This window comes from Salvelinus alpinus, chromosome 24, assembly GCF_045679555.1.
Source record: "Salvelinus alpinus chromosome 24, SLU_Salpinus.1, whole genome shotgun sequence".
NCBI lineage: Eukaryota > Metazoa > Chordata > Actinopteri > Salmoniformes > Salmonidae > Salvelinus > Salvelinus alpinus.
The window spans coordinates 13947670-13968482 of NC_092109.1; the positions used below are offsets into that span (position 1 = coordinate 13947670).

Sequence of the window (20813 nt, forward strand, 5' to 3'; positions counted from 1 at the left end):
AGAGCCCACCGCATTGGCCCCTCCCCAGCGGGCGGAGACGACAACTCCAAGCCTAGGGTGTTTATTGTCCATTTTCACTACTACCGTGACAAGGAGCGCATCCTCCAGAGGCGGGGCAGAGACCAGCTACACTTCTGTGAACGCAAGGTGTTCATCTTTCCTGACCTCAGCTCGAATGTCGCCAAGAAAAGAGCTAAATTCCTTGATGTGAAACGCAAACTTCATGAAAAGAAAGTGAAATTCTAACTCCGCTTCCCTGCTCGTCTACACATTGAACATGCCGGGGGAAGCTACAGTTTGACTCCCACGAGGACGCCCAGCATTGGTTCGACAGTCACTTCTGAGCCGTATCTTGGATCTATGACCTACTCTTTTGCCAGGTAGCATGCATAGCCTAGCCTCTAAGTCGAAGGTATGTTTGACTTTTACGGCAGGGCATTTTTTCCCCTGTTGCCATTCCTTTTCTAGAAAAAAAAAGAACATTAGCAGAAACACTAACATTATTGAACTCTGATAAAAATTACTAATACTGTCTTCTGTGGTTGTCATTTAGGCTACACATTTGGGAGATCCTTTTTATTTGGCAAGATGGCTAGCGTAGTAATGCATGGCTACAATTCCAGGCTTTTGCAGAGCTTTCCTTTGTTGTTTTTTTCTTTCTTTTCGTCTAGATACTTACTGAAAGACTTTTCACCACTTTATTACACCCTATTGATCATTCGTACATGTACAGACACTCAGCCCCTTTTCATTTTTTGTAACAGGGTAACATACTGTGGGAAACTTATTTGGCCATCCTTAAGACACATTTTACGTGTTGCACTGATTGAATACTCCCTGAGTCAGGACAGTTCCGTTTCACTGTTATGGGATGTTTGTTTCTGTTGACCTACATTACTGTTTTGTGAATGCTTTTTCAAATGAATTTCACTACTGGTGCTATGGAGCCTCTCCGCGTGATTTTTTTCGGTACCATTTTTTTATTCGCTTTTTTCATCCGTTTTTCTTTACAAATGCTTGGTCTGTTTTCACACCTTTTTCATTTCAAAATTTTAGATGGCTAACATCGCTAATAATAGTATTATGGGAATAGGTAGGCCTAATCCTATAAAGTTTTTATCTTGGAATACTAAGGCAATAAACAATCCTGTCAAGAGGTCTAGGGGCTTCTCTCATTTGAAAAAGCTGAAAGCAGATGTGGTATTTTTACAAGAGACCCATTTACGCATTAAAGGTCACTCAGGGCTACAAAACTCCAGGTTTAGTCAGGTTTTCCATTCAGACTTTAACTCCAAAGCCAGAGGGGTTGCATTTTGGTTAGTAAAATAATACATTTCTCTACTACTAATGTTATTTCAGACAGTAATGGGAGATATTAAATCATAACTGGCACCATTTGGCTCACACCTGTAGTATTGGTCAATGTATATGCTCCCAATTTTGATGATGTTGAATTTGCCAATGGGTTGCTGGGGGAAATCCCTTCTCTGAACACCCATCTTTTGATATTTGGCAGGGATCTGAATTGTGTTATTAGCCTGTTTTTAGACCGCTCCAACCCCAGAACTATGTCTCCTTCTGCTATATCAAAGTCCTTCTCAGAGTTTATGGTTCAGAATGGGTGTACAGATCCCTTCAGATTTCAGAATCCAATACAACTTGTTAGAAAATAATTAGAAATTGATAAGTTGAAACATAGCCTATAGATAATTAGCAGGCAGTGCGTGCTAACTGTCCTGCTACGTAATAATCACATTTTGGAACAGTGAGTGCATTCTGACATCACGTGCATAAAACAACTTACGCTGGGGGCGACCGTTAGAGATATTTGGAACTCACATATGAAAAGGTTAAATAAATAAAATAAACATTTTGCAAAGATTGGCCGACCTTTGCATCTCTTCCAGAAAACGTGTTGTGATTGGAGCTCTGGATTTGCTATGCTGAAATAGCAGAGGTGCTTTGGAAATAGCACATTTAATGAAATAAAGACTATGTTTCCCTTTCCGTGCCTTGTATATCCTACTATTGAATATGGTACAAATGTATGCTGAGATATGAAGATGTGCAATGATTATTGGCGCTTGAACAGGTAAAATAAATTGGGGGCTTGGCATTTCATGAGTCGGATTTAACCTGTTGAGGACAGAGGGCGCTGTTTTCACTTTGGGGGAAAATCGTGCCCAATTTAAACGGCCTCGTACTCAATTCTGCATATTATTATTACTATTGGATAGAAAATACTCTCTAGTTTCTAAAACCGTTTGAATTATATCTGTGAGTAAAACAGAACTCGTTTGGCAGCAAACTTCCTGACCAGGAAGTGGAAAGTCTGAAAACGATGCTCTGTTCTAGGGCCTGCCTATAAATGGGCATGATACGTATTAGTATACATGCACGTCATACACCTTCCACTAGATGTCAAGAGGCAGTGAGAGAAGAAATGGGGTGTTTATCTTGGTCTGAGGTGGAATAAAAGCTCTTGGCATGACGTGTCACCCATTTCCTGTTTTCTGGAAAGCGCGAGAAGGAGCCTGGGATTGCCTTCTGGAAAGCTGTCGTTATAGACCACTAATATCTCCGGCTTTGATTTTATTTGATAAATGTGACAATATCATCGTAAAGTATGTTTTTTCAATATAGTTTTATTAGATTATTGATTTTTTTCCGGGACGTTAGGCGTGTTGCGTTGTGTGCCTTTGTTCAGGAAGGAGAGCTTCGCGCTACTTTGCTAGCTTTCCGTGCTAATTGACTGGAGAAGAGGACGTTCTAAAACCAAACAACGATTGTTCACGACAAAGGACCCCTTGTACAACATTCTGATGGAAGATCATCAAAAGTAGGACCCATTTTATGATGCTATTTCATATATCTGTCGAACATGTGTACTATTAGGTAGCTGGATGTCGTAATGAAGTTATTTTTAGAATTCTAACACGGCGATTGCATTAAGAACTAGTGTATCTATCATTTCCTATACAACATGTATTTTTTAGTCATGTTTATGAATAGTTATTTGGTCAGAATAGGTGAGTTTTAGAAAAATATCCGCACATTCTGGGAAAAATATGCTACGTTAGCACAATGTATAACCACTGATTTCAGCTCTAAATATGCACATTTTCGAACAAAACATAAGTGTATGTATAACCTGATGTTATAGGACTGTCATCTGATGAAGGTTTATGAAGGTTAGTGAAAATTAATATATTTTGCTGGTTTATTCGCTATCGCTAACGTGCCTATTGCTATCGCTAACGTGCCTTGATGAATGAATGCGGTAGTGTGGTAGGCTATTGTAGTAAGCTAATATAATGCTATATTAGCTTATATTAAATCGGAAATATTGGCTGGATTCACAAGATGTTTGTCTTTAATTTGCTGTACACCATCGATTTTTCAGAAATGTTTTATGACGAGTATTTAGGTATTTCACGTTGGTCTCTATAATTACTCTGGCTGCTTCGGTGCTATTTTTGACGGTAGCTGTGATGGTAGCTGCAATGTAAAACTGATTTATACCTCAAATATGCACATTTTTCGAACAAAACATAGATTTATTGTGTAACATGTTATAGGACTGTCATCTGATGAAGTTGTTTCTTGGTTAGTTTGGTTGGATCTTGGTTAGTTATGTTGGTTTTGTGCATGCTACCTGTGCTGTGAAAAATGTCTGTCCTTTTTTGTATTTGGTGGGGGGCTAACATAAATATACGTGGTGTTTTCGCTGTAAAACATTTTAAAAATCGGACATGTTGGCTGGATTCACAAGATGTGTATCTTTCATTTGCTGTATTGGACTTGTTAATGTGTGAAAGTTAAATATTTATAAAAAAAATGTTTTGAATTTCGCGCTCTGCCTTTTCAGTGGAATGTGGGAGGAGTTCCGCTAGCGGAACCCCGGAGCCAGACAGGTTAAGTCTTGGCTTGCGTTTACTCCATATAAAGGAACTTAGCCATCCATTTACATCCTTTATTACCTTATTGGAGAGTAATACTGGGATCATTTGGATTGGGTAAAGTAGTCTAGGTAAAATGTTCATTTTCAAGAGGGATATTCTACCCAACCAAGAAATCGGGAGAGAGTTCCAGCGCTCCAGATCCTGTCTTATTGTATCAAACAAGGGAACAAAATTGGCTTTGTACATTTGGTGGAATTTAGGAGTTACAAATATACCCAGATACGTAAAACCTGAGGGAGACCATTTAAAAGGGAAGGGGGGAGAAGTATTAGGTACAGAGTAAAGGTTACCAAGTGGCATAGCCTCTGATTTAGTTAAGTTAATCTTGTAGCCTGAGAATTCGCTGAATAATTGTAATATTAATAAGAGATGTAGTTGAAGTCTCGGGACTAGAGATGAATATCAGGACATCATCAGCATACAAGCTTATTTTATGGTGAGCATCACCAATGAGCAGCCCCTGTATAGCAGGCGTTATCCTGGTGGCCTCGGCCAGTGGTTCCATAACGAGTGCAAATAGGAGAGGGGACAAAGGACAGCCCTGTCTGGTACCTCTGTATATAGAGAAGCTATTTGACCTTAGCCCATTAGTAAGGACAGCAGCCTGAGGATCATCATATAAAACTTTCACCCATTTTATAAAGTTGTCCCCTAGACCAAATTTATTTAGAGCAAAGAATAGGTAAGACCACTCCACACGATCAAATGCTTTCTCAGCATCTAGGGAGAGCACAATACCATCCCTAGCACTTTGTTGGTAGGCTTGAATTACATTAACAAGCCGCCTGACATTGTTGCATGACTTACGGCCCTTAATGAAGCCAGTTTGGTCTCCTTACACAATTAGTGGCAGTGAGTCCTCTAATGTGGTGGCAAAAATTTTAGAAAGCAATTTTCTATCCACATTCAGAAGGGAAATTGGTCTGTACGAGGAACAAGACTCTGGACATTTTTCCTTTTTGAGAATAAGTGATATGTTGGCTTCTCTCAGCGTTTGAGGGAGCTGGTCATTTGAAAATGAGTGGTTAAACATATCACGCAATGGCTCAAGGATCAGGCCATGGAACTCTTTATAGAACTCACTACAAAACCCGTCTGGTTCTGGGGCCTTACCATTTTGCAGATTCTTAATTGCGAACATGATCTCTTCCTCGGTAATAGGGGCATTAAGGAGAGACCTCTGATCTTCGGAGATAGTAGGGAGCTCAATCTTAGAAAATAAGTTCTCCATTAATTTGGGTGCATCATTTGGCAGTTCTGAGGCATAAAGATTTGCATAAAATTTCTTAAATGAGTCATTTATCAATTTATTTTCATATAAATAATTGCCCTCAGAATCAGTAATAGTAGCAATTGACTGTGAGTCAGCTCTCTTTTTAGCTAGGTACGCCATGTACTTTCCTGGCTTATCACCATGTTCATATAGCTTTTGCCTGACAAATCTAATTTTCTTTTTCAGCGTCCTGTGTTAGGAGAGAGTCCAACGTTGATCTAATAACTGATATTTCCTTTAATAGGGCAGGAGTGGGAGTTTTAATATAGTCCTTCTCTTTAGTTCCTAATTCACCCTCTAACATTTTTTGCTTTTCACGCTTTTTCCTGCCTCTTAGTGGCTGTGTATGACATAATCAGACCCCTGGCGTACGCTTTACAGGTTTCCCAAAGGAGCGAGGGATTATCTCTTGATTGAGAGTTAATACAGAAAAATGCTTTAAACTCTGTAATAAAATATGATGTGAATGTATGGTTGTATTCAACCTCCAATGTCTTGACAGATTGAATGCCCCGTTGAGTTTTATGTCCAGGATCACCTCTGCATGATCAGATATGACTATGCTTCCTATCCTAGCGGATAAAACAGACTGCAAAGACGTCCTGGGCATAAAAAAGTAATCTATTCTAGTCTGACATCCATGAGGTGCAGAGAAAAAAGTGAACTCTCTGTTGGAGGGGTGAAAAGTTCTCCAAACATTAGCATACCCCAGATCATCACAAATAGCTTTAAGTGACTTAGCTCGAGGAGAGAGTGGAGCTATACCGCTGGGAAACTTATCAATAAGGGGGTTCAACAAACAATTAAAATCTCCTCCAACCACTGCAGTGTCTGAGTTTAATTCTGAAAAGTCAGGGGGGAAGTAAATATTCATTATGGAGATGTTCTGCCCTTGTAAAGTACCATTAATTATAACAAAGCGACCAAATTTATCTTTCACACAATTCAAGACCTTAAGTGGTAAGTTCTTTTTCACAAGAATTGCTACACCTCTACTTCTGGATGTAAATTATGAGAAAAACACTTGACCAAACCCCCCTTGTTGTAATTTCAGATGCTCCTTATCATCCAAATGAGTTTCTTGCAACAGGGCAATATCAATATTTTATTTTTTCAAAAAAGACAGTACCTTCTTCCTTTTAATGGGGTTATGGCTCCCTCTAATGTTCCATGTACATACACGCAGTCTGTTACCTGCCATTGCACTTTGACCATTCAATATCCAGACTGAATCCTACTGTAAAAGTGGGGTGGTACCTTTTTCAATGTGTTGAACTCTCTTCTATCTCACCGAGCATAAACACACGATATGAACCCTGAACTCGAACTATACTAAACCCAAAAATTGTAAAATGTAAAGATCCAAAAGGGGGTTTTCCCACTAGCTAACATGCAGGGGATTTCAACTTTCCAATGTAGACTCTTAAGTCTGCATTGCCACTCAATAGCCTCATCCTTTATATATATGTAAATGAAAATCAATATATGAAGATTGAGGCTCTTCCACCTAAAACCAAGCCTGGGCATCAATATAGATTCACCCATATCTCAGCCTGAGCTATAGCGGCAGTTACTTTAGCAATAAAAATAATAAAAATATGAATATTACTGAACTGGAGCACGTGAGAACTCACACCACTGTTTCATGATCAGATTCAAATAAAATAAAAAAGTTATCCAATGCTGCGGAGGTGCAGCTTAAATTTATTTACCCAGGAGAGTCAATAGGCAGCCTCTTCAGGTATGTAGAGTTTCTTAGGCGATCCGTTGACCATAATCTTCAATGTGGCCGGGTACAGCAGTGCGTAGTCCATCTTCATTCTCTTGAGTCGAGCCTTTGCCTCATCAAACCTTTTGCGTCTTCATACAACCGCTGTGGAATAATCATTGAAGAATGAGACCTTTGGACCTTTACGTTGACTACCGTCAGAGCCAATGTTTCTTGCCGCATCCATGACGCGCTGCTTGTCGGTGAAGTTGTGGAACTTTATAACCACTGGCCGTGGGCGCTGGTTGGGACCGGGTATCGGTGCTTGAGAGCGATGGGCTCTGTCCAGCTTCACACGACCAGCCTTAGTGTCCATTTGTAGGTAGTCAGGGATCCATTCCTCAAAAACATTTACTGAACGTGTCCCTTCAGAATTTTACGGGAGTCCCACAACACGAATATTGCATCTGCGTCCTCGATTATCCAAGTCGCCAATGTGCTTCGCCATTTCGCGCACCTGTTTCTCAAGTGCTTTTATCTTAGAGTCCATAGATGTAGTTGAAGCTTCCACTGTAGCAATTCTTCCTTCCTCCTCATCAACACGTTTGACAACCCTCTGTAGTTCAGCTGAATGGCCTGCTATTGCTTCCTAGACCGTTCTTATCTTAACATCGATCACTTTAGTAATGTTATCCGTCATGTTTTGAATCACCAGGTCCATTGTGCTTGGATCCTCAATGGTGTTAGCTTCGCTAACGTAAGCTAGCTCCTCCTGCACATCTACAGGGATGGTGGTTTTGGTCGAGTTCTTAGTAGTTCTGTTGGGCTTGTTGTCGGAGATCTTTGAGAAATAACCGTCAAGACTCATTGTAGGATAACTTATTTAGCCAATTCTACCACTTTTTCAAGCTAGGAGATTAATGAAAAAATATAAATTTACTAATGCCACGAGAGCTCGCTGAAACACAGTGTTCTCTCTATGGCGCCATTTTGTCCCCTCCATCAATGCCTTTCTTAAAACCAATACACAAGTATATATTTTTAAACCTGCCTATTTAGTTAATATTGCCTGCTAACATGAATTTCTTTTAACTAGGTCAATTGTGTCACTTCTCTTGCAACAGAGTCAGGGTATATGCAGCAGTTTGGGCCGCCTGGCTCGTTGCGAACTGTGTGAAGACTATTTCTTCCTAACAAAGACAGCCAACTTCGCCAAACGAGGAATGAGTTAACAAAAGCACATTTGCGAAAAAAGCACAATCGTTGCACGACTGTACCTAACCATAAACATCAATGCCTTTCTTAAAATCAATACACAGAAGTATATATTTTTAAACCTGCAAATTTAGCTAAAAGAAATCCAGGTTGGCAGGCAATATGAACCAGGTGAAATTGTGTTACTTCTCTTGCGTTCATTGCACGCAGAGTCAGGGTATATGCAACAGTTTGGGCCGCCTGGCTCGTTGCGAACTAATTTGCCAGAATTTTACGTAATTATGACATAACATTGAAGGTTGTACAATGTAACAGCAATATTTAGACTTAGGGATGCCACCCGTTAGATAAAATACAGAACGGTTCCGTATTTCACTGAAAGAATAAACGTTTTGTTTTCGAAATGATAGTTTCCAGATTCGACCATATTAATGACCAAAGGCTCGTATTTCTGTGTGTTATTATGTTATAATTAAGTCTATGATTTGATATTTGAGTGAGCGGTGGTAGGCAGCAGCAGGCTCGTAAGCATTCATTCAAACAGCACTTTGCTGTGCTTCAAGCATTGAGCTGTTTATGACTTCAAGCCTATCAACTCCCCAGATTAGGCTGGTGTAACCGATGTGAAATGGCTAGCTAGTGAGCGGGGTGGGCGCTAATAGCGTTTCAAACGTCACTCGCTCTGAGACTTGGAGTAGTTGTTCCCCTTGCTCTGCAAGGGCCGCAGATTTTGTGGAGCGATGGGTAACGATGCTTCGAGGGTGGCTGTTGTCGATGTGTTCCTGGTTCGAGCCCAGGTAGGGGCGAGGAGAGGGACGGAAGCTATACTGTTACACTGGCAATACTAAAGTGCCTATAAGAACATCCAATAGTCAAAGGTATATGAAATACAAATGGTATAGAGAGAAATAGTCCTATAAATACTATATTAACTACAACCTAAAATCTCTTACCTTGGAATATTGAAGTCTCATGTTAAAAGGAACCACCAGCTTTCCTATGTTCTCATGTTCTGAGCAAGGAACTTAAACCTTAGCTTTTTTACATGGCACATATTGCACTTTTACTTTCTTCTCCAACACTTTGTTTTTGCATTATTTAAACCAAGTTGAACATGTTTCATTATTTATTTGAGGCTAAATTGATTTTTATTGATGTATTATATTAAGTTAAACTAAGTGTTCATTCAGTATTGTTGTAACTGTCATTATTACAAATACATTTAAAAAATCGGCCAATTAATCGGTATCGGCTTTTTTGGGCCTCCAATAATCAGTATCGGTATCGTCGTTGAAAAATCATAATCGGTCGACCTCTACTCTGCAACTGTGTCCTAGACTTCCTGACCGGCCGACCCCAGGTGGTGTAGGTAGGCAACAACACCCCCGCCATGCTGATCCTCAACACTGGGGTCCCACAGGGGTACGTGCTCACCACCCTCTTGTACTGCCTGTTCTCACATGACTGTGTGGCTGTCCAAGTCTCCAACTCAATCAAGTTTGCTGACGAAACAACAGTGGTAGTCCTGATTACAAACAATGACGAGACAGCATATAGGGAGGAGGTGAGAGCTCTTGCGGAGTGGTGTCAGGAAAATAACTTCTACCTCAACAAAACAAAGGATCTGATCATCGACTATAGGAGAGGGTCAAAAGCTTCCAGCACATAACTGAGGACCTGTGGTGAAGAATGTGCAACAGCGCCTCTTCAACCTCAGGAGGCTGAAGAAATTTGGCTTGGCCCCTAAGACACTCACGAAGACAGATGCACCATCGAGAGCATTCTGTCGGACCCGCAACTGCAGGGCTCTCCACAGGGTGGTCCGGTCAGCAGGAAGAACAAGAAGATCATCAAGGACTTCAGCCACCCGAGCCAAAGCCTGTTCACCCTTCTACCATCTAGTAGACAGAGACAGTACAGGTACATCAAAGCTGGGATCGAGAGAATGACAAACAGCTATCTCCAGGCCATCAGACAGCCATCACTAGCCGGTCTCCGCCCGGTGCCCTGCACCTTAGAGACTGCCGCCCATGAGTCATTGAAAATTGGTCACTTAATGTTGACATAATGTTTATTGTTCTGAAATCTTTTCTGCAGTTAGATACAGATAAGAGTAGCATTCCTGCAATGTTGTATGGTTGAAATGTTATTTTAGCTCTGAGAAATTAAGCTAATTGATTAATCACTTTATATGTACATACTGTATTCTCAACATAACTCATCCTATATAACTACTGCTGCACATACTGTACCTTGGTCCTACTTAAATATTGTCCATACACACCAAGTATTTATATTCCAGACTCTGACATTGCTCGTTGTGATAATGCTCGTTCTGATATTAATTAATTTCTTGTTTATTTTTTTTTATTTTTTTTCTGTCTACACTTTCACAGTGCGTTGTATGCAAATATCCGCTCAGACACATCCAAGTGTTTACAGTCCCATGTTTCTGTCAACCAGGCCCCCAGACTCTCACACTCAGCTCTGTCTATTAACCAAGCCTCTGATGCAGCCAGCCAGGCTGCTGTTTTATTGCCCTCTGCATGGCACAGGTGGACTGTTAAGGCTCACACACACAGACGCAGGTAGGTACGCATACATGCACGCACACATGCAAGCACAGCCACACACATCAGACATATGAATCCTGATAAGGAGCCAGATGGGGACGTAACTCGGCAAAAGCAGACACCAGGCAATAAAGAGACGGCAGGAGCTGTGTGGAAGATAATGTCCTGTGTTGATTCACTGATTGTGTGTGTGCGTGTGTGCATGCATGTGTGTATGTACTGTGTGTGTATCTAACGTGAAGAATCAATGCTGTTAGACTTACAAATAGAAAACACAAACAAAAGTCGATGACGGTGACCTTCATTTGTATGTGTGTGTGTGTGTGTGTGTGTGTGTGTGTGTGTGTGTGTGTGTGTGTGTGTGTGTGTGTGTGTGTGTGTGTGTGTGTGTGTGTGTGTGTGTGTGACTGGTATCTAGAAGTGAGAACACAGATGAAGGAGAGAGCTGACTCTGTCTAATGACAAAGGATTTAACACTGAACAACGCCGTTACTTTGCCCTGCGTTGATTTTGAACATTTTACCACTGTCAGACCTTTATGAAGACTTTGAAAATAATAAGATAATACAATAATGTCACAGTGGGGAGTAGCATAGAGCTAAAGTTTCGAGAGTTTGCTGAGATAGAGACTGAGAGAGGAGGGAGAGAGAGAGAAAAAGAGGGAAAGAGAGGGAGAGAAAGAAAGAATGTACACATGAGTGACAGCCCAGGGGTTTTCTCTAGTTCTCCACAAGTTGAATAAAAACCCAATATTCTGTATTTGTTCAAGTTGCATCAGAAAAAGACAATCCAATCCTGAGCACCATTTTATCACTCCAAATGAATTGAGAGCCTATGGGGCGATTGGAATTTTTGTATAATGTGTGTGTGTATGTGTAAGTACATGAGCATGTGTGTGTACATCCATAAAAGTGTGTATATCTGTGCATGCAGGTTTTTGTGAGTGCATTTGTGTGTGAGCCTGCATTTGCACGTGAGTGTGTGTGTGTGTTTATTCTTATGTCACGTCAGTGTGTGTTTCACCTGTGCCCTGGTCGGTGTGTTCCTGAGACTGGTGCTGGCTCTGGTGGACCCACTCCCCATTGCACTTGAAGAAGATCTGCAGGGCGGGGCGGGCCCGGCATTTGAGCTTGATGGGGTTGCTCTTGATGATGTAGGCATCATCGGGCTCCTGCAGGAAGTGGGGGAGGGTCCCTGATGTGCCATGCTGCAGAGCATCACTCCTGGAACCTGGAGACAAAGAACAGAACATTAAACTAGAGTAGAGCACAGTAGAATAAAGTCGAATGACTGAATGGCCAAGCTGCAGAGCATCACTCCTGGAACCTGGGGAGACACAGGGATCGGGACAATAATAGAGAGTAGAGTATTTTTTTTAAACTAACATTTTAAATTTAACTAGGCAGGACAGTTAAGAACAAACTCTTATTTACAATGATGGCCTACTGAGGAATTGTGGGTTAATTGCCTTGTTCAGGGGCAGAACAACAGATGTTTACCTTGTCAGCTTGGGGACTCAAACCAGAAACTTTTCGGTTACTAGCCAATGCTCTAACCACTAGGCTACCCGCCGCCTGCCGTAGAGCAGAGTAGAGTAAGGTAAAGTTGAGTAGAGTAGGGTAGAGTACAATATCATTAACATTCCACAAATATCGATAATATCCCAACATCTCAAAAGTGCACCACAGGCAACTCAATTACTTGGAAAACCTAATCCACAGACCTTAATCCACAACAAAACATCTGCAACAATGTATAAAGAATCAGGAGAGTCTGAGAGACGATGACACCCAGGCCTTCCCACATTCCCGTAGAAATGCTGCTTAACCACCTCAATATGACGACAGGCTACACTTCATTGACACTCTTTGATCTTTCAAAAGCCAAGCCCTTCACAATCCGCTCATTTCAGGGAGTGATTTGGCAACAATAATTAACTACCATATTTCTTCTGTCTGACTCACACAGTAATCAGTTGTGTGTGTGAGTGTGTGTGTGTCCCAGCCGGTGCTTGTTATGAAGGATGTGAAGCCTATCAGGTGTAATTACACTCAAACTAAATCCCTCAGCTTTCGTCCTGGAACCTCGCCTGTGTGTCGTCTGAGGGAGTTTAGGGAGATTTAGGGAGGTTTGTGTGCGTGTGTATGTGTGAGGGTTTTCTAAATGTGAAAACACCTGTAAGTGTGTGTGAATGTGAGTGTGTGTGAATATGTATGTATGTGTGTGTATGTGATCGAGAGGTTTGGAGAGCTGAACGTCCCGTGTGTGTTTTTTTTTTATAGGTAGCGGGGATGCATTCTCCAACTCCATCTCCAGGATTACAGTTAACCAAGTCTCTGTCCAGCATCTAATCCCTCTACCTCACTACAGAAGCTCTCCTGCAGGAGGAAGACTACCGATTGAAGGAGAAAGATTAATAAATGTGTCTGCTATGTTCTGGCTGTGTGTGTGTGTTTGAGTATGTGTGTGTGCAGGGCTCGACATTAACGCTTTTCCGCTTGGCCAGGACAAGAATAATATACAATATCAAACAATTAGGCTACTTCGATCATAATTGGATCAGTGGCCTCTGGATGCAATGCGTTGCACACTGTCCTCCCAATCTCTGCAGAGCACATCGGAGTATAATTATTGTAGGCCTGCATTGACAGACACGAGCGGTCTTTCAATCATGCAGTCGCAAGATGCATTTTTGAGATTAAAGCGAGCCGCATCTGCACATTTATTGATATTCATTGCTAGTAACTGAGATATTTGCCCAGTTATAGCTTATTTTTGGTCAGCAATGAAAATCCTGGAAAGGTCTGCGTGTGCCAGTGGGCCATTGCCAGAGGAGAGAGCGAGAGAAGGCGAGAGCGAGAGAGAAACATTTGAGCAGCAGGTAAAATAATGATGTACAACAGACTAACTAGAGAGCCAGTCAAAACATAGTGTAGTTTTGCTGGTTATTTCGCTAGTTAACTATTTAGCTATTAGCATGTACTAATGTCCTTTCCATGTCCAATGTCCTACAATAACTTTCCACCGGTACTCGTGTATAACCTCAATTGGCAGACACGCAGTTGATACGGGTACACAGTGGATGAAACCAATGCTGCAAACTCCGGATGTAAAACATGTCTAGTGCTCAAAATTGGCTAGGATTCTCCTCTACTCAAGAGTTAAATAAAGGTTAAATTAAAAATAAATAAATAAATATCATTAGAATAGCCTAATTGACAAGTAACTCCTATGCTGTCAATATCTCCACTGAACACTGGATATTTTTACCTTACAAACATACTGAGCAAAAATATAAATACAACAATTTCAAAGATTTTACTGAGTCACAATTCATACAAGGAAATCAGTCAATTGAAATAGATAAATTAGGCCGTAATATATGGATTTCACATGACTGGGAATACAGATATGCATCTGTAAATCACAGATACCTTAAAAAAAATGTAAGTGCGTGGATCAGAAAATCAGTCCGTGTGACCACCATTTGCCTCATGCAGCACGACACATCTCCTTTGCATAGTGTTGATCCGGCTGTTGATTGTGGCCTGTGGAATGTTGTCCCACTCCTCTTCCATGGCTGTGTGAAGTTGCTGGATATTGGCGGGAACTGGAACATGCTGTCATACACGTCAATCCAGAGCATCCCAAGCGTGCTCAATGGTTGCCATGTCTGGTGAGTATGCAGGCCATGGAAGAAGTAGGACATTTTCAGCTTCCCGGAGTTGTGTTCAGATTCTTGAGACATGGGGCCGTGCACTATTATGCTGAAACATGAGGTGATGGCGGCGGATGAATGGCATGACAACGGGCCTCAGGATCTAAACACAGTATCTCTGTGCATTCAAATTTCCATCGATAAAACGCAATTGCGTTCGTTGTCCGTAGCTTATGCCTGCCCATACCACAACCCCACCTCCACCATGGGGCACTCTGTTCACAACGTTGACATCAGCAACCCACTCGCCCACACGACGCCATACACATGGTCTGCGGTTTGAGGCCGGTTGGATGTACTGCCAAATTCTCAAAAATTATGTTGGAGTTGGCTTATGGTAGAGAAATTAACATTCAATTCTCTGGCAACAGCTCTCGTGGACATTCCTGCAGTCAGCATGCCAATTGCGCGCTCCGTCAAAACTTGAGACATCTGTGGCATTGTGTTATGTGACAATGCTGCACATTTAAGTGCACCTGTGTAATGGTTATGCTGTTTAATCAGCTTCTTGATATGCCACACCTGTCAGGTGGATGGACTATCTTGGAAAGGAGAAATTCTCACCAATAGGGATGTAAACAAATTTGTGCACAAAACATGAGAGAAATAATGTCACGCTCGTTTGTAGAGAAGGACCAAGGCGCAGCGTGATTACAGTTCCACATAATTTATTAAAGTGAAACTATAAAACAAAACAAGAAACAAACAACGAACAGTGACTACAGAGGTACTACATACACTAACTCTAAATAATATCCCACAACCCCACAAAGGCTACCTAAATATCCCACAATCCCACAAAGGCTACCTAAATATGATCCCCAATTAGAGACAACGATTACCAGCTGCCTCTAATTGGGAATCATACAAAATCACCAACATAGAAAAACAAAACTAGAACCCCAAATAGAAATAATAAACTAAACTAACCCCCCAGTCACGCCCTGACCTACTCGACAGTAGAAAATAAGGACTCTCTATGGTCAGGACGTGACAAATAAGCTGTTTGTGCGTATGGACATTTCTGGGATCTTTGATTTCAGCTCATGAAACATGGGACCAACACTTTACATGTTGCGTTTATATTTTTGTTCAGTGTAGATAAACATCTTAGTTAGCTACCTCGCCCACCTTAGCAATTTGATCCCTGGTTCATTGAATGAGGGAATTCTTTTAAAAGACAAAAAGTATTTGGTTGTAATTGTAATGTTACATGGTGGCCAACCATCCTCCAGGAGAGTCCAGGAGTGCAACTGGTGTGCAGGCTTTTGCTCCAGCCCTGCTCGAACACACCACATTGTAAAAAAATCAGCTGCTCAACAGGGCCTTGATAAGCTGACTCTGGTGCGTTTGAGCAGGGTTGGATCAAAAGCCTGCACACCCAGTAGCTCTCCAGATGGAGGGTTGACTGACCACATGTGTTTCATGCAGTAGCCTATCAGTGCAGTATTCTACTTTGTGGAAGGGGTTAATTGGGGTTAATTGCCTTGCTCAAGGCCACAAAGTCAGGAGATACTGTATAATTCATGGGATCAGAGACCAGCAGCCTCCCATTATCAGTAATAATAATGAATGTTTTTTGTGAAGTGGCTCCTTGCATCATACAACACACTTTTCTGTCACCTTTTTGGCCCATGGTGGACACACACACACACACACACACACACACACACACACACACACACACACACACACACACACACACACACACACACACACACACACACACACACACACACACACACACACACACACACACACACACACACGTGACTTGAACTTTCGGACAAGTAAAATATCAGTTCAACTAAAAGAGTTAATGTCAAGCCCTGGTGTTTGTGTATAATTGATTTTCTAACGTGTGTGTGTATGTGTGTGTGTGTGTCTGTCTGATATTCTGACTGTGTCTGTGTGTGCAATTTCTGGCTGTGAAAGTTACAGCTCTCACTGGCAGCTACCTTTCTCCTACCCACACCACTACGCTCTCTCTCTCTGGTTCGTGGAACTGAACAAAAGAGACATCCTTTTCATTTAGAAATGACTAGAATGACTAGCCCCTGGGCTAGCTATCTCCTCTTGCCTGGAGCACTCCAATTTGTTGGTGCGTGGAGAGGTGACATGCATTAATTGTGTTTGGATAGCGACAAAACCTTACGACGCCAGCACACACCCACACACTGACAGAGAGACATACACACACAGACTGTAGGGCTGTGGCAGTCATGACATTTTGTCAGTCGGTTATTGTCATGCAAAAGACTGCCGGTCTCATGGTAATTGACCATTAATAAACATAATCCCTTGTAGAATCTCTAGGCCTCCACTCATACAAGCCGCATACAAGCCGCTGATGTGCGCCTTTGGAACATCTACATTTAAAAAAGTCGAATAGATAAATGTAATATACACCATCACAATAAAACTATTATTTATTTGTACTGTATGTTAGCCTATCTGGCTATGCTCCATGCCATAGGCTCCAGGCTTGATCATTTAGCAGACAAGATATGCTTTTAAGTCCCGTGCCATTATTTGTTATATTCTTTTAATTGAACTTAGCTGAATAAATAAAGGATATTTTTTCCATTCCGGAGCAAGTGAGCAGGAAAGTGATCATTTGAAACAGGTCCTATATGCTTGATTTAGAGTTATTTGTCAACTTTAGTTGTGAATGATACAAACCTTAGAATGTCTTAGAACTTTTTTTTAAACACTTTTAGTGTATTCAAGGTTTGAAAATGCTTCTAAAGTTTAATTTCTACTTAAAAATGTTGTACTTGATTTGCTCTTACGGAAAATGTATCAACCCCTAAATTTTTTTTCCATTAATTATAATCCACATAATTCACATTTCCTCTTGCTGCAGGATTATTTTCCTGCTGTAGAAACCTGGCTCAAGTTAAGATCCTACATACGTATGGGCTGCATGATGCGACTAAAGGCTATTGATGATTTGAGAAAGTTGCAAAAGAAGCTTGTGCTCTCTTCCTTGTCTCAGGCTGCACAAGCTGTTCTTTCAACAAGTTATCATATTTTCACCCATCAGACTATTCTCAATTTAATCTTGTCTTTACTAAAATGTAAAATTAGTTTCAATTTAGAATGTCTCATTATCAAATGGGCAGGAACAGAGGCAGGGGAAAAAATACATGTCATCCGTATGCACTGGAATAGTGAATTCCGGCAGTTTACCGGCCAGTTCGTTTTTCAATCGTGCCATGTAGGTTACTCTGGTTATTTCACTCCATGCATCAACCAGAGTTTGAGGAGCATGCAGCGCAACAGGTAATACTCTGCTCAAACGCTGTATGCCACGGGCTCTCCAACCTGGTTCCTGCAGCTAACCATTGCTTAATTTGTGAAACCAAGTGAAACCTGTTCGGGAACATCGATAGATCTTTCATTAAACTGTTGACAACCCGTCTCTCTGAGCGCTCGAGAAAGTAAAGGAGAAAGAGGAGGAGATGAAAACGCACTGTGGGGAGATATTCTGTAGCTAAAGGTAATGTGTCAGCCTATTAATTATGAAAATATAAAAAAAGTCCCTATTTCTAGGATATTCTAAATCAAATACAAATTCACTATAATTGTAGGCTAACTTTGTAAGCCGCCCTGCACAATCAATTAACCAAAAGCGTCGCCTAGGCCTATACCTTCTCTCCCAGACTCATGGATAGAAAGTTTGGTGCGTAGCATAAGGTAACCAGTCCATCCAGTATGCATAATAATACTGTCCACACTCAAAGGCGATTAATATAATTAGTTTATTTTTGGAGTATAGGCTAGACCAATTTAGTACCAAAGATATCTTGAATCAGTTTTCTTGTATGTTTTTCTGCCATAACGGCACAATCATTATATTAATTACGTTTTTTGGGGGGGCTTGGCCTCATATTGGACATAGGCCTATGCTTTTGCATAAGCTCTATTATGTGTATGGGTGTTTTGAATTAATCATCACCTTACACCATACCCAAACCAGACGCCATCGTGCGCAAATTGATTTTGTCCCCCCACACCAAACGCTATCACGACACGCAGGTTGAAATATCAAAACAAACTCTGAACCAATTATATTAATTTGGGGACAGGTCGAAAAGCATTAAAGATTGATGGCAATTTAGCTAGCTAGCTTGCAGTTGCTAGCTAATTTGTCCTATTTAGCTAGCTTGCTGTTGCTAGCTATTTTGTCCTGGGATATAAACGTTGAGTTTTAAGGTCCTCTACTCCGACAATTAATCCACACATAAAACGATCAACTAAAATCGTTTCTAGTCATCTCTCCTCCTTCCCGTCTTTTTCTTCTTTGGACTTTATACGGTGATTGGCATCTAATTTCAAAACAAGGTGTATTACCAGAGCTGACCGACATGACCTCAGTTCATCTTTCAATCACCCATGTGGTTATAAACAATGAGAAGATGGCACATGGGCATATGCGTCTATAAACCAATGAGAAGATGGGAGAGGCAGGACTTGCACCGCGTTCAGCGTCACAAATACAACCTGACTTCTATTTTAGCGCTTGGCAACGCAGACACTCGTTGGCGCACGTGAGCAGTGTGAGTGCAATGACTGAATAACATGAACGTGTACATTTATTTTGTGGTCAGCATGTTAGAAAGCTCTGTCCATTTCAATGTGTTAGGCTTTGATACAAGGACCATGTTTTCCACTCAGTTTCAACCTGTTATTGAACTCCTTTCTTCAAATTGATCAATCACAGTGAGGTGAGGTATAAAATCACGATACTGTTTTGATGATAAGTGTTTGATGTGATTCTCGATAAGTGGTTAGAAGGACAATAGAGCCCTGGGTACCAGGCTATTAGAACCTGATGGTAGTTAGCAAGTTGGGTACTACCAAAGCATGTCCAGAGTGCATCAAAGGAGATTACCATGACTCAACAGTCATGTGGAATTTTACTGCGGTCATGACTCATGACTGCCGGTGTGGATGCGCACATGGAAGTGCACACGCACGCACGCACGCACGTTTGTTTTACTATCTTTGTGGGGACAAATAATTTATTCCCATTCAAAATCCTATTTTCCTTAACATCTACACCTATCCCTTAACCTATACCTATACTTAAGCCTAACTCCTAACTCCTAACCCTAATTCTAACCCTAACCCTAATTCTTACCCTAAGCCTAACCACTAAGCCTAAAATAGCCTTTTTCCTTGTGGGGACCGGCAAAAAGTCCCATATTGTACTTGTTTTACTATCCTTGTGAGGACTTCTGTTTTTTAATAGACCTCAGGACTCAGTAATCAGACGTGGATACAACCAATTTACAGCTGCTATTCTCCTGTCATTTGCTAGCTAGAACATCACCTAGTAAAAATAAGTAATCTGATTATATATCTGTGGTTAGTGCCAGCGTCTGATAGTGTCTGATAGAGGGAGAGGTGGCAAGGCTTTAGCCCTTTGACTGCTGATGTCATGGCTCTCCAGTCTGCCATACTGACAGCCATTAACAAGGGTCATCTGAATCATGTGGTAAGTGTGTGTGTGTGTGTGTGTGTGTGTGTGTGTGTGTGTGTGTGTGTGTGTGTGTGTGTGTGTGTGTGTGTGTGTGTGTGTGTGTGTGTGTCTGTGAGTCATGTGGTCAGTATGTATGTGTGTGTCATCCGAATCATGTGGTCAGTGTGTGTGTGTCTGTGAATCATATGGTCAGTGTGTATGTGTTTGTGTGAGACCAGAAGGCTGAGAGAGCTGACACACACACACACACACACACACACACAATCCACTCCGCCGCTGTCAGGGGAGACTGCCACGCCCGTCGCTACGCAGCGTTTCCACGGTGATCTATGACCGAAGGGCCACCCCGGCAAAAACGCAAAGGGGCCACAGATACATCACACACAGCGTGAGAGAAAAACAAGATGTCACTGCCATGGGGGTGAGTGATGGCTCTATCACACACACACACACACACACACACACACACACACACACACACACACACACACACACACACACACACACACACACACACACACACACACACACACACACACACACACACACACACACACACACACACATTCTGGAGCAGACACAATCTGCTGATGCAGTGCACGTGTCACAGCAACAACCCGGAAGGACCTACACAAAGAATGGTCTATCAGAGAACAGCATGGATTGCCCAAATAAAGGTGACCAAGCAGAATAAACTACATAACACCATAAACCAATATATTATATCAGATACACAGAGAATGTTGTTTCTCACGGTCTGAGAGTCTTTAGGTGACTTTTGGCAAACTCCAAGCGGGCTGTTATGTGCCTTTTACTGAGGAGAGGCTTTTGTCTGGCCATTCTATCATAAAGGCCTGACTGGTGAGAGTGCAGCAG

General features: G+C 41.6%; 1 protein-coding gene across 6 annotated transcripts in view; it reads right to left on the reverse strand.

The window, feature by feature from the left end:
- The window catches only part of LOC139552206 (netrin receptor UNC5D-like), a 324682-nt gene that overhangs the window by 103930 nt on the left and 199939 nt on the right, over positions 1–20813 (reverse strand). For all 6 annotated transcript variants that reach the window (XM_071363703.1, XM_071363702.1, XM_071363701.1 and 3 more), the window contains exon 2: positions 11755–11961. In XM_071363703.1, coding sequence (XP_071219804.1) covers positions 11755–11961 — 207 coding nt within the window. The remainder of the gene's footprint in view (positions 1–11754; positions 11962–20813) is intronic.